The sequence below is a fragment of the Fringilla coelebs genome (assembly GCF_963513975.1).
Source record: "Fringilla coelebs genome assembly, chromosome: 1".
In the NCBI taxonomy this organism is placed as follows: Eukaryota; Metazoa; Chordata; class Aves; order Passeriformes; family Fringillidae; genus Fringilla; species Fringilla coelebs.
The window spans coordinates 46,824,310-46,847,578 of NC_140028.1; the positions used below are offsets into that span (position 1 = coordinate 46,824,310).

The 23,269-nt window shown below is 41.9% G+C and overlaps 1 protein-coding gene across 2 annotated transcripts in view; it reads left to right on the forward strand.

Moving 5' to 3' along the window:
* The window catches only part of KCTD1 (potassium channel tetramerization domain containing 1), a 67,733-nt gene extending 54,238 nt beyond the window's left edge, over positions 1–13,495 (forward strand). For both annotated transcript variants that reach the window (XM_084208216.1, XM_084208217.1), the window contains exons 3-5: positions 6,095–6,239; positions 9,108–9,413; positions 12,278–13,495. In XM_084208216.1, the coding sequence (XP_084064342.1) occupies positions 6,095–6,239; positions 9,108–9,413; positions 12,278–12,436 (610 nt within the window). In that variant the 3' untranslated portion in view covers positions 12,437–13,495. The remainder of the gene's footprint in view (positions 1–6,094; positions 6,240–9,107; positions 9,414–12,277) is intronic.
* Positions 13,496–23,269: the final 9,774 nt, after the last annotated feature.

Below are 23,269 nucleotides of genomic sequence, written 5' to 3' on the forward strand. Positions count from 1 at the left end.
GGCAGTGACAGAGACTACATTTTTGGACTGGCTTCTGTTGAACATTCAGGCACCCTACATGCACCAAGGTGACTGACTGTCATCTAGTATGTTCTGTACAGCAGAGGAGTTCCTGTTTTAGCTCTATTTCATGGTGTAATCATTAGCTCTGGTGTGAAACTCCTAGGTGGCTAGGTCACCTCTTTAGCAGGGAAAATGCAGCTTTTATTTTATTTTGGGCAAACTTCCTTTTTGGGCAAACAGAGGTTAGGGTGCTTCTACTGACTTGTGGAACCTTGGCCATCCATTTTTTGAGGCACCCCTGTGTTTGCAGTGACCCATGTGTCCATGTTTGTTCTGCTGTCGTTTCGATACCTGTCTCTCATTCTCCACGCTCATCTGCGGTGCGCGTAGAAAGACGTAGTTTGCTCTCGTGTCAGTAGCATTCCTGCAACATGACTACACCGTGTTGTGCAATTCATACTTTTCCAGTTAATGTGTCAGTTTGTCCATCTGGATTAGAGCCAGCAACTATTAGTTCATTTTGTAATACGTCTGATTGGCTTTCATCTCTGCTCCTGATGCTGCCTCTGATCAGGCAGGTTGTAGCAAATCCCTTGTTTCTCTCTTTTTTCTTAGTTGTTTGGGTTTTTTTTTTTGTCTCTAGTCTGTTCCCTGATGATACCATGTCACTCATTGCTTCAGATCCTTCCCATCTGCTGCTCTCATGCTTTGCTCTGCCTTTAAGATTATTCACCACTTTTTGTCTATCTCACTTCCTTCTAAATGCCTTATGAGCCCTCTGAGCTTGCCCCTACCTTTTCTTTTACTGTCATGCTGAAGTTAACAATCTTAAGATGTTTGAAATCTTCTTCATGTAAATGATTCAGTTCCTTAATCTTTAGCAAATATTTCTACAAAGGTTTGACATCCTTTTACTCAGTATTTGGCATTTTTCTGTTCTTTAAAATGCCATGTAACTTTTTTTTTTTACATCTTGTAAGAACTGGTGTTTAAATACCTCTTCCCGTACATTCTTCTTCTCTGTAATTTTGGCTTCTATATAAATACTTTTTCTGTAGAAGGTTTAATGAGCTTTTAGGTTTTAATGCATTTTTCCCCTGTTACCTTTGCTTTATAATTATTTGTATTAATGCATCTTCTCAAAATGTAGGTACTGTAGGAACTGTAGGTGCCAAGAAATTCCTGAGACTCATGGACATGAAACGTTAAATTAAATGTAAGAAGAAAAAGATAAGAACAAATTATAATAGCACTGAGAGCAAGAGATTACAACAGGGTATTTGTTTAAAATGTGGTTTTCGTAATGTATGTTCCTGAAAATTGCAAATGTATTCTGTTATGTTAATGAGCCAACTTTTGTTATGCAGAATTATAAAGGTTGCTATGTATTCAGTCTCTGTGGATCCAAATTATGTGAGTTATTCAAAAAAGAAAAGCAGGTTGATACTGTCAAAGTGGTTTTCTGAAAAAAAAAAGAATAGAAACCTCATAATTCTCCACTTGAGTAGGATAACATTTCTCACTGGCATGGACACCACTTCAACTGTAGTAGCTGCTAGGGGACAGTGCAAAATTATATAATTTAGACATACGAGGAAGTAAAATTTAATAGCCATGAGATGAGCATACCATTAAACAGATCTAATTTATAATGGACTCTTATGCAAATTGCCTTTGAGCACTCAGTAAAAGAAAATGAAAAGAAATTAATAAGGACAGCTCGGACTAAAAGTTGCAGAGGAAAAAAAAAGTAAAAGCTTGTTACAGCTCACTCTCCACACACTCCAGAGTGTTAAATAAGCATTCCCATTAGCCACATAAATATAATGATGTGATAATAAAACTTGCACTTAACTTTTAAGGACCAAACTCCTAATGACTTTGCTGCATGCCTCCAACCAGATGAGTAAGATTTCATATAAAATCCATTTACTTTGTCATGTGATTCATTATTGGAGGGAAAGAGATGTGCTTTCATGAGTATTTTGCTCTTTGCTAGCTGCTGAATACCCTCCCTCAGTGAAATCCAGGTGGTTACTTGCCTTGCCATTAGTGTGGGATTGCAGGTTCCAGGGCATCACTGCTGCCCCTCCTGCTGCAGCCCCCTCTGATGGGTTATGGAAAGGATTTCTCACCAGTTTTCCTCCCTTTTTCTTGTTCTGTGAAAGACCTGGGGAGCACGGGACTCTGGCAGCTCAGAACTGTTGAAAGTAGTTTATTGCCAAAGATTTTCAGTTAGTTTGGAGTTTGTAGTGTCCTCTGATAAAGATGTTAATATAAGAAACCATATACTGAATATATTCAATTATAAGAAATCTGTATTTTCTCAGACAGAAAATAGAGAAAGAATTTTTACCTTAGTTTGAAAGTGATGTAATATTCTGCGTGTTTGCAAACATCAAGGCTTGCAGCTTTCCCATGTTTCCTGGATCCTTTTGATTACAGAAATGAAGAATTTTAGCTCGGTCCAGTTAAGCCATTGAAACAATCTGTAGAACTCTGACATTTTTTCTTGGCATTACGAGAGTTTTGCAATAGTTGACTTGTTTAATTACTACTGGCCTCTTGTTCCTAATTATTGCTGCTTTCCCACATTTCCAGCTGAGGCAGAATACACTAAAGTGAAGTCTTTTCTCTTTATGTGTATAATAATAGTATATTTAAATATTTATACAACGAGAGATCAAGGCTATAAGCACACTGTGAATGCAGTTTTGCTGCAGACAGTATATTTTTATACTTGACAAGCAGGACTTTTTTCTGAAGAATTTGAGAAATCCTGCAAGCAATCATCTTCCTGTGCTAGCTTTTTGGTATAGAAATGCTGTTACAGGAGTGCTGATCTGTGGGAAGAAACATCCATCCCTGTAGTATTTTATGGAATTAAAACAATGATACTTTTCATTCCCTGTTGTTTTTTCTCCAGTAAACAAGGGCTTGTAGCTATACCTAGTTTGTGTCTTTTAAGTAGAACCAAATTCTCACATGGAAGCAGGGTTTTCCACTGGTTATATTTTCAACCCTTGAAGCATTCGATTTCTGACAGTGGAATATGATACTCAAAGCCACAGACATTAATTATTACCCATTGGAGGTCGCACTTTCAACCCATGGGACGTTAATTTTCCTGATATATGGAAAATTCCAGCCTGTTAGTTTTAATTAAATATTTCAGAAGCACATTTTCTTGTAAATGGACTACAGTTTCTTATCCTTTACCCTTGATATTTGGCTAATTCTGCATATAATTATCATCTTATTTTGCAAGCCTCCTTCAAAGTGCTCTCCTGTCTCGAAACTCCATTCAGCTGTTGCGTATTTGTGATTTAAAACACAAAGGTGTCTTTGCCAGTCATCAGCCAACATTGTCAAGAAGGAGATGGGAAAAAACATCTTTCAGGTTTTCTTGGGAAGTGAAATTATAATGACTTACCAGTCCCTTCTTGTGCTAGCAAACTGGTGTCTCTTAAGCATGTATAACCCCAGTGTGAGACCAAGCAGGAGTGCCAGCAAAGCCATGGGTGGCAGGGAGGATGGTGAAAATTGTATTGTACAGAGGAGGTGACAAGTGAGGCATGAGAGGGTGCTTCCCACTGTGCCCCTGGGAACACAAGAGTTCCTGGTGGGGATGCTGGAAGGTGAGGATGCTGGTTGTTCCCAGATCCTGGCATAGCCCAGTCTCCTCTCCTGGTGGGTGTAGCAAATGCAGAGTAGGAGCAGGACTATGTCACCAGATTTGGATCCCATAGTCCTCAGGTTTTTCCGTGAAGACCACATGAAGGATGCTGGAATCTACATTTTTCCATCTGAAAAGGGAAAAAAAAATTATTTACAGAAGCCTCTCTGCTGGGGGTCTACCTTTCCAATGCTATTTTAATATGTAAAAGTGTATTGCAGAGAGATCATGGGAGGGGAGTCAGGAGGGAATTGGGACTTTGCAGTTCCTGGGATTTCGCTGCTGCTGCTGCTGCAGAGCAGTAAGGCAGTGCTTTCTGTTAACACTTCCAGTCCATTCCCAAAGCATTCAGTCCCAGGTAGTGCTCCCACTGGCTGAGCACTCTCTTCAGCCATTATGGGTTTGTCTGAAGGCTCCATCCTCTGATACTATCTTGCTCTTCTCTAAACAATTAATAAAATGGAGACAAAAAGCCTAGAGGTTTAAAATATGTAATTATATAAGTAATTTAGAACTAGGAAAATGCTGCAGAAACCAATTACAATTATACATTTCAGTAATGACTGACTTGGCCAAATACATATTTTGTGTGTGAATTCCGTGATAAATTTGAAGATGACATGCTTGAGTATAAGGGAAAATTAATTCTAAATGCTGAGTACTTCCATATTAGACACAAAATGTGGCTCATACACCACATGAACAGGAGCCTGTTTTATATGGGTTGTCCCAGCTTTTGAGCAGCAGGGCAGGCAGTAACAAGTCTTTGAGGAAGAAAGCTCGATTAGTTCAAGGGATGGCTTTGAAAAAAAGTGTTCTGCACCTGCTCATGATGCAAAATATATTTAATTCCTTATATGTTACAGATTTCATGAAACTTGAATTGATTCATGCATTTATTACAGAATTGTAAATGGCTAGCTGGGGTTAATGGAGTTTTATTTGTTTTCTGGTCTCCTCCCAGCTGGTGAGAAACTATAGATGAGATTTGTATTCTGTTCACAACTTATATATATACCTGCTCCAGGCACAGACATCGTTCCAAACTCAATTTGGGTTGCCTGTGCCGTTTTCAAAGGGAGGATATTTGGCTGTTGATACAACACAGTGTATGGTTGCCTGGAGCCCTGCCCCACTGCAGTTCCCTGAGACCCTGCTGCAAGCCCTGCTGCCACCCCCTCTTTGGGAGCCACTTCTGTCTTTTGCCTCTTGAACACCTTCTGGACATCCCCTTCTGCTGGCCACTGGATGAGGCATCTCTCAGCCTGGGGTGCTTTGTGCAGCCAGGAGGGCTGATCACCTCTGAGTATTTGGTGGCTTCTTTTTGTATTGCTGGTAGTGGGGGTTCATTGTTTATTCACTGCTTTTAAAACAAAACAAAAACAGTGTGCCATGGCTGTTTGTTGTCAAAAAGTACTTCCACATTGCAGGTACAGACATATGAACAGGCGCACAAAATCAGACCTGCCGGTCACTCCTGCTCATTTCATTGGGAAACCACCAGTGACTCAGGATTATTTTGCAGATGCCCCAGTGCAGTAACAAAACATTTATTTGGTGTCACTCTGAGGGTTTTCTTTGGCTTTTTCAGCCCTTCCTGTTGCTCTAACTAAAGCTGGTTTGGGAGGCCCACATCCAGAAGTGTATGTGTACTCAGTGGTTGATGTTGCAAGACCTGTTGTCAAGCAAAGGCTCTGTAGGTGGCTGTGTGGTTCTGGTGGTCAGTGGGTGGTGTCTAAAAGCTGAGACATTTTTCTGTATTATTTGAGTGTTCTGCTTGATACCTGCCACAAGCACTTAACTTTTACATTAAAGCATTACCTCACATTGAAATGTTATCGACTCTGTACCCCCATCCTTTTGTTATGACAATGTGCTGCCTCTCACCTTAGCTGTGCCTTCCCTAATGTTGGTTGTAGTAAATGGTATCCAAAAAGTGACCTGAGTTTAAAAGCAAGTGAAAACCAAGCAAAGAACCAAACCAAACAATTCCCCAGGTACAGTTTCCAAACTAAATCAAGTTCCCCATGCTGTGCTCTATAAAGCAGAATGAGTCAGTCTAGGGCATTGGAGCATCTAAAGGGGATGGGCTGTATCAAAAGAGGTGTCCAAAATAATTGAGGGATTGTCATCTTATGAGATACAGATTGGGGCAGTGAGGTGGGTGGGAGAGGCTGCTGGCCTGGCTTCTTCCCTTCCACCTCCCCAGCTGTGCTGCTTGGAGCTTAATGAGGCCATGCTGGAAAATATGTGGCTTACACAGTGGTTTGAAACCAGCTCTTTTTTAATGAAACAAAGCCACAGAGCTGCTTCAGTGAAGTTTGCATTGGAGGGTTTTGTAGTGCTGGGCTATTTGAGCAGCTCTTGAGCTGAGCTTGGTCTGACTGTGCTCCTTGTCTCTTGTTTCCTCTCCAGAATTGGCCGGCTTTTTGATGGCACGGAGCCCATAGTCCTCGACAGTCTCAAGCAGCATTATTTCATCGACAGAGATGGGCAGATGTTCAGATATATCTTGAATTTCTTAAGAACATCAAAACTCCTCATTCCCGATGATTTCAAGGTGAGATTTCAAGGGACTTGGGTGTTTTGCATGTACCTTGGTAAAGCAAGTATCTGGTGTGTAGTCAAAACAGAGCCCTGGATAGGGAAGGTGGACTTGCAGGGTATGGTGTTTGATTCAGGTACATGGCAAAAGAAGAATGGGGATACTAAAGTGGTGCCTTCCTTTCCTAGAGTGGCATCAATATTAAACTTTCCCCTCCTGGCTATAGGGATAATGAAGCAACCTTGCCAGATTTGACCTAGGGAAATTAAATGTTGTACCATACTCATGGAAACAGAAGCGATGTTTCAATCTGCAACTGACTGCTCATGAGCTTTACTGATTATTTGTCCTCTCATCCATTTTTATGCTTCCCCAGTGATTGCAGCAGTTCCAGTTTCCACTCCCACACTGAAATTCAGAAAATGGTGTGTGAATCACAATATTGACAAAATAAACTGCACACATGGTAGGATTTGGGCATTAAGTCATAGACTGTTTTCTCCCTCAGACTCTTGAATGCATACTGCAAGTTTAATTTTGGAGTTTTAGAGAAGTCAGGAGTGAATCGTTCTATGTTTATTATTTAAACTTAATTAAAGAGCCTGCTTTTTTTTTTTCCAGTTTTTAGTAACAAACTGAGTTAGTGCTAGTTCAATGCCAGACAAAGGCTACAGAGGCAGAGCTTCAGAACCCATGTGATGTTTATCTGCTAGTAGGTATGAGGATGTATATGTGATGTCTTCAATCAGAACAGATCCTTACCTTCACTTAATGATCACACATCAGTGCACCTGGTTCACTGTAGGAAATGCAGCAATTAGGATTGAACTGGTGATGGGTGATGAGGAAGGGATGGAGCAGTTCACACTGGTATTCAGTCCTTTTCCCCTCGTGGCTGAGACAGTTTTTCAGGCATTGGGGCATAACAGGTGTGATGTTGAGTTCAAGAGCTGTATTTCAGCAAGCTTTTAATCATCTGCTGCAGACACATCCTTGCTGCTCCCCTAGTGACAAGGGCAGATCTCCCTGAATAAGTTGGGAGTTTGGAGCAAACAGATAAGCATCATTTCCTTCTTTTGAAGCCTTAGCGTGGCTTTGTGCTGCTCTCAGCACTTCTCCTGCAGGTAATCAGAAATACAGAAAAAGGAAAAGCCACCTTTCATGCAATATTAAAAAATTACATATGTAGAGCTTTTTAAACACATAAATATACTGTAGCTGTATCGAAATTAAAAATGTAATTCCTGGCAAGTTCACCCAATTGTGATGTTCAAAGGGGTGTCCTCCTCAGTTATGCTTTAAGATGTACAAAAAAACCAGTGATTAAAATGAACAGTGTTTATTGTTTCTTAGAAATACATAGGTTGGATTACTTTTTTGTTACACAATAAATGTATGCAGTATTTTAACCATGATTTTTAGGTGTACTTATCAAGTATTTGGTTTCTAGTTCAAATTCAGCACCATATTAACTGTTAGCAGGCTTCTCTTATCATTCTGTTTCTCTCTCATCCGTAATTCTCATGTGTCTCTTTTCTCTGTATAGATATTTTCCAAATGGTTTTATGATCTTACACCTAGAAAAACAAGATTTTTTTAAAAATGTTTTTTTAAATTTAAAAAATGGCAGTAGGCAGACTCCACATCATCAGTTCTAAATTACTTCTGCAGTGGCTATGCCTAGAAATGCGTTCCCTCTGCTCTGGCATTTGAGATGATGTAGTAAACAATACTAGTGGCAAAATAGGGAAGTATTAAAAAATACTTAATTTTTAAAATGCACTAATATGTGCAAACATTATGCAAATATCTGAATCATTTTACACTAACAAACATTGCAGTCTTCCTCATTTACATTCTTATACCTGTTACAATGCCTGCTAGTATTGCTGTAAGACACAGTGGATCCTAGTGATGAATTTTCTGAATCCTGATTGAATTCTGTTCCATCTGTTCAATGAGATCATTATTATATGACATCACTGTGGGGATGAAATATGGGGAAAAGTGGGAATTTTTTTTTTTTTTTTTGCAGAAGGGAGTTGAGCAAGCCTAATCTTGCAAGTGTTGCTATACTCACTGTGTTCCAAGTGGCTGATTGTCAGAACCCAGGAAATTCCTCTGGCTGCCCTGGAGGACTTGAGACCCTGACAGGGGCTCGGAGACCTTGGCATGGAGTCAAAAACACCTGTGCCTTTGATTTTAGCCCTTGGAAAAAACAATTACCAACTCTGTATGAAGATGCCCAAGCCACAAGAGTTTGAATAGAATGTTAGTGAATTTATCACAGGGTGAAAATGCAGAATTTTGTTTTTAGAATGGGGGTCCAGAAGCCAAGATGGAGGGATTTGGGCATGCCTTGTCCTTCTTCCTTCTTCTTCTTAGCCTCCATCTTCTGGGTGATGTTGGTGCTTTTAGATTGGTTTAGAGTAGAAACACACTGTCTAACACAGGTGATAGGTACTGGGAAATTATTGTAAATAATGTACACATAGTTTTTAGTATAAAAGATAACACCGCCTCTGAAGGCAGGCAGTGTGCCTCAGCCCGACCTGACAGACCTCAGCGGGTCAGAGAAAGAATGTTATAGATAAGAAATAATAAACAACCTTGAGAATGAGAACAGAAGAATCCTGACTCCCTTCTTCAGCTGCCTGGCTGGAAAAAGAGACTCTCTAACACATCTTGGGATCATGGTAACCACAGTGACCTCTGAGAGCTGATGGTTATTTTTTGCTTGCACTGATACTTTATTCCACCTTCCTACACAGTCATTAGGAGCTCTGTCCGAAGGGTCCCAGACCTAGAGCAGCATTGGCCGGAATATCCATCTACCTTAAGCACCACATCAGCAATGCCTCTCTTAATGTGTGTGTCTTTCAGGACTACAGCTTGCTATACGAAGAAGCAAAGTATTTCCAGCTTCAGCCCATGCTGGGAGAGATGGAACGGTGGAAACAGGACCGGGAGAGCGGCCGCTTCTCAAAGTCTTGCGAGTGCCTGGTGGTGCGAGTGGCCCCAGATCTCGGCGAGAGGATCACGCTGAGTGGAGATAAGTCATTGATAGAGGAGGTGTTCCCGGAGATCGGGGATGTCATGTGTAATTCCGTCAACGCCGGCTGGAACCACGACTCTACACACGTCATCCGCTTCCCGCTGAACGGATACTGTCACCTCAACTCAGTTCAGGTAGGACGTCACACCTGCTGCTTTTGAAAGGGAGCTGCTGGCCAGGTGCCAGGGGGCTGACCCTGTTCCATGTCACTGCAGCGTTTTGGTGAGCAGCATCAGCTGGAGGCTTTAAGCAAGTTATTTACTTCTGTGTGTCAAGTTGTCTTTCTTCATTTAATTCATGTATCACCAAATCTCTTTCAAACAAATTAGTGATGTTAAAATTTTCTGTGGTCATAGGGAAAACTCTTCACTTTCACTTCCAGTGTTTTTTCCTGATTTTTTTAGAGCATAGTAGAGTCCTGTTGCAATCGACAGGACAAGGGATAATGATTTAAATTAAAAGAGGGTAGATTTTCACTAGATAAAAGGAGAAAAATTTTACAGTGAGGGTGGTGAAACACTGGAACAGGTTGCCCAGAGAGGTGGTGGATGCCCCATCCATGGAAATATTCAAGGGTCAGGGTGGAGAGGGCTCTGAGCAGCCTGATTTAATTAAAGATTAGATTTAGTCCCTGCTCGTTGCAGAGGGGTTGAACTTGATGGTCTTTAAAGGTTCCTTTCAACCCAAAGTATTCTATGATGCAATGTAGCAATGTCTAAAATCAGTAGATGTTATGAAATGGATAAGAAAAAATCTGGGAGACAAATGCAGGTAATTCCTGGAATAATTATAATCAACTTCAGTGTTAGTGTTATGTTTTTATCCTTTGCTAGTTAAAAGCAATCACCCTCAGACACCTGCCTGCCCCTAGTTAGCACATCCTGCATAGCCAGCACTTCCCATGTGAAATCATCAATGGCACAATTGATGCTGCTTGGTTTAAACACACCTCCAAAATGCTGCAGGCTCATGGGTGAATTCTTTTACAGAACAGGCTTGCAAGCTGAGCTTGGCATCTTTTCATCTGCCAAGTCCCACTGTCCAGGTAGAGAATCACAATCATTAAGGCTGGAAAAGATTTCCAAGATCAACAAGTTCAGTTTTTGATCAATCACCACCACATCAACTAAGCCAGAGCACTAACTGCCACATCCAGTGATTTCTTGAATATTTCCAGGGATGGTGACTTCACCACTGCCCTGGGTAGTCCATTCCAATGCTGAACTATCCTCATAGTGAAGAAATTCTTTCTGATGTCCAACCCAATCTGAATACCCCCTGGTGCATCTTGAGGCCATTTCTTCTTGACCTGTTGCTGGTTTCCTGGTAGAAGAGCTTGACACCGACCTTGCTACAGCCTACTTTCAGGTAGTTTTAGAAAGTCACCCTTCTAGAGCCTCTTTTTCTCCAGATGAAGCAAGCTGAGCACTGGGGTACACTCTGAAGGCTGGCCAGGCACTGCACTTGTGCTAGCATTTAACATGAGGGTTTAGATAGACCTCTCTAGACCTATCTAACCCATGTTACACTTGGACAGTTGTCTCTTACTGGCCTTGACTGTCATGCTGAGACATCAAAATTGTTTTGTCCTGGAGATTAATGCAAATTTAGGACAGCCTTAGATGTCAGATTACAACTGAAAAGGCATTTCAAGGAAGGCTGCTTAGCTGTATCATGTGATAGTTATCAAGGTATGGTATCCTTCAGCACTTTGTGACTTACTCTGATGCTTACATTTTTGTTGCACAAATAAGAATTACAAAGCGTATTTATTCATGTGAAAAACCTGAGTCAGAGTGGCAAAATATGTACAGACCTGTGTAATGATCCCACATTTATAGTGGGAGGGCATAAGTATCTCCCAGTACTAATAAAAATGGGAGACAGAACAAGGACTACCAATAGACCTGAAGGGTGAGGTACAGACCAAATGGATTGTCCAGGGCTGAGCTAGTTTCCAGAGTTGCTTCTGCCACATTTTTTTCTCAGGACCCAAGATCTCCTGTTCTTTTTTCCAGTTTCCAGGCTTGCACTGACACATTTGGGCAGGGGCAGGGGATTTTGGCATATATTGTTAAAGGCTAAAGAGCACATGTGTTTTGATCGCTGTTTCCAAGTCTCTTTTCCCATCCCTTCCGTTTTTATATGACTGCTGTGCAATTAGCCATGCTCAAATACTTCGGAAAGACATTTGCCAACCTGAAGCATTTTATGTAAAGATGTGGCATGTCTTCTTTGAAGCATTTTTAAACCTCAGCTTGCTTCTTTCCCTGCCCTAGTCCTTTGCGGGCTTCTGCCATTCTGCTTGCCAGTGTTGTCCCAGCACTCATGCAAGTCAATTTGACAATTGATGAAAGTGCTGCCATGGTAGGCACCAGATTCCAGCACAACCCTTGTGAGGTCTGCTCATGCTGAAGAGACCCCACATCCTCTGGGGTCTCCAGGAGCATCAGCCCCTTCCTTGGGTTTGGCAGCTGTCAGGCTGACCCTGGTAAATCCCAGGAACTCTCCTTCACAGGTGAGGCAAAGGAAGCCCAGAACAGGTGAAGGTGATGATAGAAGTAACAAAGAGTTGGTTTTTAAGTCTCTAGTAAATATCATGGTAAGTTTTCTGAAATTATGACCATTGTTATCTACACTGTCACCATTACATTTCATTGTGGTGTTTGCTCAGCATCCACTGTGCAATCATGTATTTGCCCTTTTTTGTTGTAAATTCTGTGAAGAAGAGAATGCATTTTTCTAGTCCTGCTTCTGTGGCCAGAAGAAGACTGCATTTGTTGGCAGTACTAAAAAAATAAAATAAATTTTTATTCATTTTTCTTTTTCACTGCTCAGTGGCCATAGACAGCAGAAATCAATCCAGTACAGTTAAGCTATGTAACCACTTTTTTTTTCCCCTAGCTGAATCCATTTGAAAACAGCAGTTATTATCATTGGACAGCAAATAGTCTGTTAATTTACTTTTACATTGGTATTTGTTTCCTCTTTTTTGCAGGTACTTGAGAGGTTACAGCAAAGAGGGTTTGAGATTGTTGGCTCATGTGGAGGTGGGGTGGACTCTTCCCAATTCAGTGAATACGTACTGAGACGAGAACTCAGAAGGACATCTCGTGCACCCTCTGTCATTCGAATAAAGCAAGAGCCTCTGGACTAAAATGGACATGTTTCTTTATGCAAAAAAAAAAAAAAAAAAAAAGGAAAACAAAGAGGAAAAACAAAAAGGGGGACATTTCATGTGCAGTTTGGACTCCAAACAAGTCCTGGAACTAAAATTGAATAAAAGACACATTTATATCAAATATAGAGACCACACCTGAATTCATATGGGAACACTTGGAATAGTAGTGATAATAATAATAACCTCAAGGTATAAAAGAAAACACACACACACATAAAAAATATGTATGTATATGTATGTCTGTACATATATATATGTATGTATATGTCAAAGGGTAGGAAATGCAATGACAAAATGTGGTAGATGAGGTTGGTGCTGTGATGGCCATTAAGTGTCCCAGGCCCTTCCCGGGCCACTTAACGGTGTACAAGCCATTGCCGGGGGGGGATTCATGGACTGTTCTTCACCCATTTTCATTGCCAAACAGCCATCCACTTTTTAATGTGTACACACCTTGACTCAACTTTATTTGCATATGGAGGTTTATGTCTGTCTTTTTTAGAGGTGGATGGGCAGGTGTTCAGGAGATGACCATCCATTGCATTGGAAAGCTGAAATTTTAAATGTAGTTTGTACAGAAGTCGCACACTTTTTGTCAGCCCTCACAGATGTGAAAGGTTAACTTTTCTTTTGAATGAGTTTTTTTGTTGTTTTGTTTTGTGTTTTTCAAAGGGGGCCAGAATAATTAATATTTGGTAGAGATGCTCTGGTTTGAATCTGCTGCTTTCCTACAATTTTTTCAAATTTTATAATGTATTAAATACAATAAACTCCTGTTTAAAATAAGAAGGGTCTGGTTTAAGCCAACAGAAGCAGAGAGGTTGGATTGCACTGCACTCCAGCATGTAGAGGGGCAAGGCAGTGGGCAGGCAGAGCTGCCTGCACAGGGTGGAGTGAGTTTAAGTCAGCAGAGGCTGTTGAGGGATCTTCTGGTGTGGTGCACGTGGCTGCTGTTCCTTCAGCACTGTCCCAGTTGGATGAAACTGTTGGTCAGGTGTGAAAATAACACCAGCTCAGCCCAGGGAAACCCATGAAAAAATGACACCTGGTTCTGTCACCTTCAGTGTAACAGTGAATTCTTGCATCATTCCTTCTTAATTAAGGAGTTGGCAGCTTTGACTCTCCAAGCCCTTGCCTTGCTGAGTGTTAGACTGTTTGGTCTTCAGCTTGCTCATTTCCCTCATTTCAAGCCGTTGTTCTTCTGTCTGGAGAGTGACGTGGCCTGCCCCTTGTGTTACCATCGGCTGCGTGTCCCTTGGGAGCAGGCAGTCATTCCACGTTCTGCGTTAGAAGCCCTGCAAGCTGCTCTCTTGCAGAGCCTCACCGAGGCACCTCTGCAGGCATGGGCTCCAGGCCTGTGAGATTTTGCAGAGGCACCACATCCCAATGCCACTGCACAGACCGCTCACGGGTTGATGCACCAGCAACCACCACCTTTCCTCCAAAGTCTCTTTTTATGCCCTGTTACAGAATACAACTCTGTGTCCATCCTAGTATGGAAATTTCTATCAACGCAATGGTGCTGGCATTCTCTTCATTTTGGTGACACTTTGCTATTTATTTAAGAAAAGACAAAAAGAAACTGTTAGATATGTGTAACAAGGTTTCCAATATAGTCTAACTAAAAAAAAAAAAGTTATATTTTTCTGGGTTTTATTAAAATATGTCTGAGGACATCTTTAAATAACTGGCAGCACATATCAATGTTTTGGAATTACTGAAGTGTGAAAATGGGGGGGGGGCTCTAAAAATTAAGGTTCATTAGTGGGTTATTAGATCTTCAGTATGATGCTGATCGGTCTATTCACAGTACTGAAACAGCTGCCTCATTGAAAATGCTTGTTTTCAATTAGCAGCAACAAGTCCTCTTACAAAATAAATAAATGCTTGCTCTTACTGCCCACAATTTGGTTGTTGCATAGAAGTTGGAAAGCTAAAACCCAGGGAAATAAATATTTTAAACAGATCTTCAAACCGTTGGAAGTGATGAAATTTGTGATGTCCAAAAAGATGCCGGTCCCCATGGGTTTGAGAGTCTGTGAGTGCCAGTGCAAGGTTATGTGATTCTTCAGAGACTGCTGTGAAGGCTGGAGGTGGGGGGAGTGCAGCTCCTTTCCTGCTCCTTGGCAAGCAGTCACCACAAGCCTGCCTGGCCAGGAGCACCAGCAGCCCCAAAGGTGTCCCCCCAGTGCTGGCAGGGCCCGCACTGCCTGCAGCCTCTGCACAGGCAGGGACTGGAAGGCGAGGAGCTTTGCCTCTGATACTCTCCAACATGTGGGTCCCAGAGCCAGCACGTTGTGCTCTGCTGGTGGTTTTGCTTGCTCAGAGTGTATCTGTCCAAGTCAATGACCTTAAAGATACCACTGTGCTCCTTCCAAATCCTCAACTGGCTGGGCACCCTTTCACCAAGCCTGCTTTTGTTGTTGATGGAGTCAAAAATCACTCTGAGACCCTGAATATAAATGTCTCTGCAGTTACAATGTGGTCATGGAGTAAGAGGTCATGAATATTCAAAGTAATGGCTGATGAAAAATGTATGCAGGAATAAACTGGCTGTGGATTTTTAGAGAGCAAATGAGATTAGTCCTGTTTGCAATTGAAGTTTATAACCATGTGTTTTTAAAATGTTCTTTAGAAAAAACGGATCAACAAACAAATGAGCAATTTCTCCAGGAATGTGGGGGGAGTGGGGGGAACCAAGAAGGACCAGATTACTGTCAGCTTGTCTCTGGAGATTAGTAATTTTGACATCTAAATTTATCTAATTTTTTTAGAAAGTGTTGACTCCATTTTATGCCATTGGTGTATTTAATAACAAGAGGCAAAACTGCAGTGAGTGGTAGCTGCCAACACGGTACTTCAGCAAGTTGGTTAAGCAGCTGCCAAGAGAACTCCTACAGACGTGCAGAGATTGCAGATGGCACCAACTCCCCTTCCCACAGTGAGACACAGGCAGAGGAATTTGGTCCTCACCTTTTTTTTTGGGTAATGCCAATGTTGGATTTCTGCAACAGCCATCGACCCAGGGTTTAGTTCTTCCCCTAAATGTACCAAACAGCTGTGTAATGTAAGTATGGATCCTGGAAAGCTTGGCTGAACCTTAAAACTGAGTCCCATTGGAGACTGAGCTAAATTTACTCTGTGCTGGAGAAAGTGAAGTCCTGCTTTGTCACTGGGTTAAACTATCTTTCCAGAAGCAGTACAGGTAAATAGGTGCTGCTAATTTATTCTGTCTTCAGGTAGGTACTAGCCAGGCAGTCTGGCCCAATGAAGGATTTTCCTCTCTGTTGCTACATGTCTATAGAAGGAAGCTGATCATCTCAGTGCTTGACTGGAACAAGCAAGTCGAGTTGACACATTGTTTTATGATGGCCACTAAAATGCATAACGAAAACCAATGGAGAAAACTTAGTAAACTCCAAAAACATGAAAGTTGAGCCACCCATTCAATTATTTTCCTTTATGCTGAACAGGCACTGAATTCAATTTGAAGTCAAACATTTTGTTCATAAGCATAATTTTTTGCAGCAAGCTTTAAAAATTGATTTCTATACTAATTACAGGGTTTTTACTGCCACCCAAATGACTTGTCAAGTGAATTTTTCTTTAATGTTTCCATTGCATGAGTTGGGGAGGGGGGAAGAAGTGGATATTGGGGGGTGAGAAAAGCATTTTTATTGACCAGTGGTCAGTTTTTCAGAGAAATAAAAACATTTATTTCCATCTGTCATTTCTTCACTGCAGAATTCTATATTATGAATTATTTCTATGGACAACTGGTATTTGTATGTCGGCATTCAAGCTGCCTGAGGTTTATTTACAGTGGAAGGGAAACCAAGATATCCTTAGGGTCTGTAGACCAGTTGCTTTTTCTCAGATTTCAGTTTGAATGGTTTATTATTTCTTGAGGGTCTGGAGAGATCGCCACCACCAAAAATCAATATGTTGCACCAGGTCCCAGCGTTGGCTTTGGCTGCTGCCTCATTGATCTATTTTCTTGAAGACCCCAAAACTGACTTAGCAAAGGGGTCCTTTATTTGAGGCTGAAACTGCTAAAATCATAGCCCTAGCTCCTCTTAAAAAGAAAAAATGCAGGCACATAGTACACAAGTTCATCCTCTTGTAAGCTGAGCTAGCTCTGCTAGCTGGTAACCAGGATGTTAACATTGATACTGTGGGGAAACCCTAGTGCTAGCCCACTGAAGCATCTTCTATTTGCACAAGAGCTCCAGAAATGGAAATGTCATCTGACATGGAGAAAAGCCCACTTCTCCTTGAATCTGTTTTGGGAGGGGTTTTTTTGTTTGTTTGTTTTTGGGGGGTTTTTTGTTTGGGTTTTGGGGTTTTTTGTTTTTGTTTGTTTGGGTTTTTTTCACATTTTTTTACTAAGGACCTAATAGGAGTCCTGTGCCTCTCAATAGTATGTCATCTCTGTTGCTTATAAAAATACAATATTTTCCACTGCAGGTCAGAGGAAGTATGGGTTGATGAGACTCTTCTCTCAGCCTCATTAAAGCCCCATATACATGAGTTCTCTCTGGAGAGGCTATTGAACAGGCTGGATTTGTGCTTCTTGGGGAGCACGGAGTGCCGGTGCCATGGCCCAGCCCATTGATCCCTGTCCTGTGGTCCTCAGAGCGCAGCTCTGGCTTGCTGGTCTGAGGAGAGATGGAGAGAGGGACATTTGTCTCTGTGCTCTGGAGTTGGGACTGATAAATGATCTCATCTACAACCCTAAATGGTCTTGTGGCTTCTGTTATGTAGCTTGTCAGTGTTGTTATTAATTTTCCTGAGGAAAATGCGAAGCATGGGATGGCTGGCCTTGCCTCCTTACCATTAGGATGCAGTCTAAAAGACAGGGTGACATTGACTTAAAAAAAAACCTGCATACAGTGAAGTCCCCTAAATTCATGTACTGCATTCATTCTGACTTCAGGTCAAACCAGAGGGCTCAGTGAGGCTCACCAGTGGATGTTTGATACTTCTTTTGATTAACTGCCAAGAAATTGCAAAAACAAAAGGCAAAACAAGCAGAGCACAGATGCTTGTTCTGAAGATCTGGAGCCATAATTTCACTAATCCCTGCTGCTTCTGAATAAATATTTCAGTTCTGGGTGGCTTACATTAAAACCAAAAGCAGCTGTGCATTTCTTTCCCTCGCTTTCTCCAGTTCAGAAGGCTTGTTTTTCTTCTGCTGGGGGCTGTGCCTGGGTAGCTCAAGAGTAATAACTTTGGCCCTAATGCACTTCTTGGTCTCTTCAAATCATTGTACAGAGCTTCAATTAAGCATCTCTCTACTTCTGAGGGAGGAAGGCAGCAATAAACTCACCTTGCAGCTGGGGAGGCTGAAGAAGCTCGACTGCCACTCACTTGGGTCTAAAACTGCACATCTGGAATTCCACTTTTCCCCAAGCCCTCTTGCAGTACAGAAAGAGTTGGAAATCAAGGAGGAACTGTGGCGCTTTTTTTTTTTGAGCTGAGAGTTTGAAGCTATTCAAGCACATAGAAGGCATTGCTGGGATGTCTGAATGAGCTTAAAATGTTAGCATTACAGCCATGTTAGGCTTGACACATCTTCTGATTTATTTTTCTAATTCCTTCCAAAGTGAGAGAAAAATAAATTAAATGAAATAAAATTTCCTTTACCTTACATGTTTTAAGTGAAGTCAACTGATAGTCTACTTAATTTCTTTTCTCTGCCTCAGCTCTTCAACTGGGACTATAATTTTCTGTTTATGTCTATGTTCCTTAACACGGAAATCAGGCATTAAAATGGGTGAAGGCACCAGTGCAGTTTGTGAAAGAACTTTGTTTGTTCATACAGTGGTCACAACAAAATCCTACTGCATGCCAGGATGACAGGAATGTTTTTCAGGTGTGGTTGTTGAGATGGGGCAAGGCACGGCTGGCTCCCAGCTTCAAATGCTCCACAATAAAAATTACAACAGTGGGAAACCTGGCCTCAAACCCTCATGGATTATCTTCCTCCTTAAGCATCTGCTCATCTTTCTCACAGTTGTAGCCTTCAGATGAGTAAAAGCTGTGCTATCATCTCCACTGTAACCAGTGCAGCTATTCCAGAAGAAAGCTGCTTGGATCAGGGACAGCTGTTCTGCAGAAAAATTCTCTTCTGATGCATTATTGATAGATGTAAGTTAAAGCCATAAAGCTCACAGCTTTATCAGGCAATATCTACTAAATCCTGGAAGCATGTACGATAACCTAAACGTAATCTACTGCATACCAGCTTCTTCAGTGATGGATAGCACAACAAAAGCAGGACTAATGAAAAATTAATGAAAACAGTTACTTCCATAAGAAAAATGATCTGTTTTCTCCCACCTTTGTATTGATTTTAACTGGCCCTGTAATTGGAAGTGTATAATTTTTTCCTCAGGTAAAGAGGATTGAGGGTGAGGGAGAGTGAGTGTATAATTCTATTCATGTTTGTGACATACTTTCAGGCTACAAAAACAAAGCATTTTCCTTAGGATGTTGAAGCCGCCTGTGAATGCCGACTTCAAGCATATTTTCTCAGCTCAGGCAAACTGCCATGCTGGTTTGCCTGAAACCAGATATTGCATGAGCAGAGTACTTGGCATACTTTGAAGGCTAGCAAGGAAGTACAAAGCAACAATGTTTAAGGAAAACCAAATACAGTGCACGTAACTTGGTGGGTTCAACATGTTTCATGCATTTAAGTTAATTCCTGATTGATCTGCTCCTTGGTGAAGGAAAAATCCTCCATTGCTCTTTGGAGAGGGAAGGAATGTCAGGCTCTGAGGAAAGACCTTCTCTGTGAGACCAAACCAAATGTACCATGATGTTCATGTGCCAGCTTGGCAGAGAGATTGGCCACAGTGAGCCTCAGCCTCTTCTCACTAACACACTTAAACACAACTGTCTTTTTCTCTAAATTTAATAGAGCATTTCTGTCTTTTGTACCATCTCACAGCAGAATTCAGTCAGATTTGCAGCTGCTGTAAACTCTATTTTAAATTATTCCTAAATCTTTACCTGCTTAATGTTAATATATCCACTGAGCCCGAAGGGCAATGCTGAGATAATAAATCAATCAGAACAGCATATAGTTTGTTTTGCTAGGGTAAAAAAGTGCACATTTTTAAAGTGTTTAGGAAATGCTGCTTTCCTGTTCCCTGTTGTATATGCTATGGGTCTTTTTCTAATCTCTTCTATCAAAGACATGATATGGCCCCGTAGCGTTTTGAGGACCAGGATGTTCCTACACATTTGTAGTAAATGTTACTCTTAATCTTTGGGGATTTTTTTAGCTGATATGCCTTCATTTAAAAAGTAATCTTTTTTTTTTCAACTTGAGAGATTTATCCATGTCTTTGGTTTTTGCTTTTATTCCTTGCTTTTCTTACTGGCCTGATAACAGCTGCAATACAAAATGAACCACCCCTTTCAATGCATGTATTTAAAATTTAGGGCATTTACATGTCCTCAGTGTTTGGCTTTATTTTTGTCTCAGCAGCCTGCTCTGGTCCAGCCTCAGCTGGTGCTCCACACAGCAGATGTGGTGACTGCTTGGCACCAGTGACCACAGAGCCTTTGTGATGGTGTCCTGCGCAGCTCATGGGGCCCTGCTGCACGAGTGAGAGCTGCAAGAGCAGCACCAGTGGAGAAACCACCTAAAAAGTGTTACAGCTGTAACCATGCAACAGCCAGAGGGGGTGCATGCAGCCCAGGGCAGTGCCTGTACTCACTGCTGGGGCTGGGAGAGGTGCTGCTGCCAGCAAAGGGTTCGGGGTGTCCAGCTCCCTGTTCCACCATCAGGCAAATCCTCTGGGTCCCCCTGGAGATCCAAAGGCATCTGGACACATACCTGAGTAACAGGCTCAAGGTGGCCCTGCTTGTGCCAGGTAGGAGTGAACAAGATGATCTCTAGAGACCACTTCCAACCTCAACCACTGCATATTTTCTGTCATTTCCAAGAAGAGTGGACTGATTGAGATGGGAAAGGTTCCCCAAGAAGTGTGAAATGTGGCCCTCTTTACTTGGTGCCACTGTCATATTATCTGGAGATTTAATTCTGTCCTCTCTTTCTTTCCAGTCAAGAGAGATCTTTTACATTTTTTTCAGTAGGGAGCAGAATGGGGATTCTGTCCTAATGGGACTTGAAAGCCATTGGGTGCAAGTGCTGAACCTAATGTAATGAACTGTATTTAAAGTATTACTCACAGAAATTCTGTGAACAGTGAAGCTGCCTCTCATAATTACATGTCACTGTTGCTGAAGAACAAACAAGGAACTTCAAGAAAAGCAGATACAGAGCTCCTTCACATCTTCTTTGTGGGGTCCTGATTTGGGGAGGCATTTCAGGGGCCCCTTAGCTTTTGTTACCGTAGAAGTTCGGTCTTCATTTCATGGAACACCCACAGTACTGAAATTGTGTTTGTATTTCCATATCTCACCAAGTGAAGACACAGAGGGGCAAGAACACACCAGAGAAAGCTTCCCCCAAGTTCTCTCTTCCAGATTTTTTTTTGTTTGTTTTACTTACTGTAGGGCTAAATATTGATTTTTCAGCTCTGAAAAACTGAAGACATAGCATCTTCTTCTGCCATGTTCTCAATATGCTTAAAATGAAAAAAGCACTCCATGACCACATTTTTCCCCTACAAAAATATGAGCAATTAGCACAGCAGGTTCTCAGCTCAATATGTATAATTTATTGTAAAATGTATATAATTAGTTTGGCAGACAGCAAAAGCACCAACACAAGCATAAACCCTTTTATGAATCCATATGTAATATTGGATGTGGATGGATTATTACTTCAGCAAGATGTCATATTAAATAACTGATGCAGATGTACAGTAGCAAATAGTATGCCATTTTCATTAAAAAAGAACCAAACAGGAAAAAAAATTCTTCACATCTTCATTATTTATTGAAGTTGGGGGTTTTTTATACGCTCACTGCTGGAGCATCTGGGTGTATTAAACAGCTGAATTCAATATCACATTAAGCTAAATTGCCCACAATGGGCAGCTGCCTCATTTCACTCTTCTTAAAAGTCCAAAATGTGTTTTCTGAACCTGAGGCATTTGTCTCCTTGCCGAAGTGATGTGCTGGTTAGCATTTCACCGAAGGGAGAAGCAGAGGGGGATATGTCCTTCTGCTGCTAAGACCCTGGCCAAAACATTCTCCGTGCAGGAGAGAGGACAGGGATAGGAGGAGAGGTCAAAACAGTGCTCCCAGCTTTGTCTGTGTGGATCTGGTTTAAAACCTGGTAGACAGGGAGCATCATGTGCTGTCACTGTGGGGCTGGATCTGAGGAAAGAGCCACCCTCCTGGACGAGCTCAGAAGTCTCCTCAGTCCTCTGGCTCCCAAATATGTATGTGCCATGTAGGGCTGTAGAGCAGCACAGGCTGCAGCCCTTTGGCTTCCTGGTCAGCTCTTGGATAGCCCTGCAGCGCTGGACCGTGGGCTGGGAGCAGCAGGGTGGTAAAAAGACAGATGGGGGGTGTTGGTGTGTCTGGGCAGGGGGATGTTCTGGAGGAGCCACTTGGGTTTGCCTTGCTCACCACTTGGACCACATCCCTGACCTGGGCTTCTCAGTCCTGCCAGAAACCCTGAAGCCCCTCAGAAAAAAGCGGGAACTCATGCAGCACCTGTCCAGGCTTGATCTCTGGGGCATGTCCAGTAAAGTGGGCCAGACAAGGGATCCCCCTCCATTCCTTCCCTGCTCCATTTTCCCCTATGTCTTTTTCCATAGAGACTACAAAGAGCTCAGATATTTTCCAGCCTCTTTGGAGGTGTCCACACTCCTCCCAGTGCTTCTTCCTGTCATCTGTGAGGCTCAGAGCCAGATGTCAAAGCCCCCTTATTGGTGCCTGTACCCAGAATTAGCTGTGTTTCATACCAACCTTCCTACATTTGTGTCTTCCTTCTATCTCTTCAGCCTCTCTCTCATCCCCAAGTGTTTTCCAATTAACTTGCCACCTTTTATACCTTCCTCCTCCCTTAGCCCATTTTTCATCATCTCTTTCCAGTTGTCTGTTTTCTTTCTTCTCCTATAATCCTGTACATTTGGATAATTTTCATTTGGACTGTTTAACATAACCACCAGATTTGTGTTTTAGCCTTGTTTAGCAGGTTGGAGACTCTTTTTTCTATCTTATGTTCTGCATTTTCTTCTCCTTCTTAATATGTCAGCATTAACAGACTGGGATCCAGCTTCACTTCAGTGGGAAGTTTCACCAGTGATTTCCATAGGAGAAGAGGGAGAACATTTAAAATGTGAGAGGCTAAACCCAAGTGAATGGGTTTGTCTATTGCTACGTTTCCCAAGCTTCTCCATGCTTCCAGCATCTCCTAGCTCCAAAGGGACCTATAAGTAGAAAGAACAATGTTTCTGAAAAACCGGCCACATTTCCTTAAATTACAGAGATGGAGGCAGCATCCTACTTGGAACCTTACCCCCAGCATGTCCCTGCTAGGCATGGTGCCTACTCCTTCAGCCACATTTTCAAGTATCAGTGGTATATTTAAAGGGAAGGAAGGAGAAACCTTTTTTTGCCTTCCAACTTTTTTCGCCTTCCAACTTTTTTCTAGGGGAAGCTTGTAGAGGTTCATATGTTCCAAACAAGCCAGAAATCTCCCTCCAATCCCCCAGATTACCCAGTGACATATTACCTGCCTGTGGTGCTGCCCCACAGTATTGTTCTGAGCACATGTATCCTGCAGACATGCTGTGGCCATATGACAGCTGCGATGGCTGAAGTCACTCATCCACATAGATAATCCAACAAAACCACCAGTAATGTACATTCAGTGAT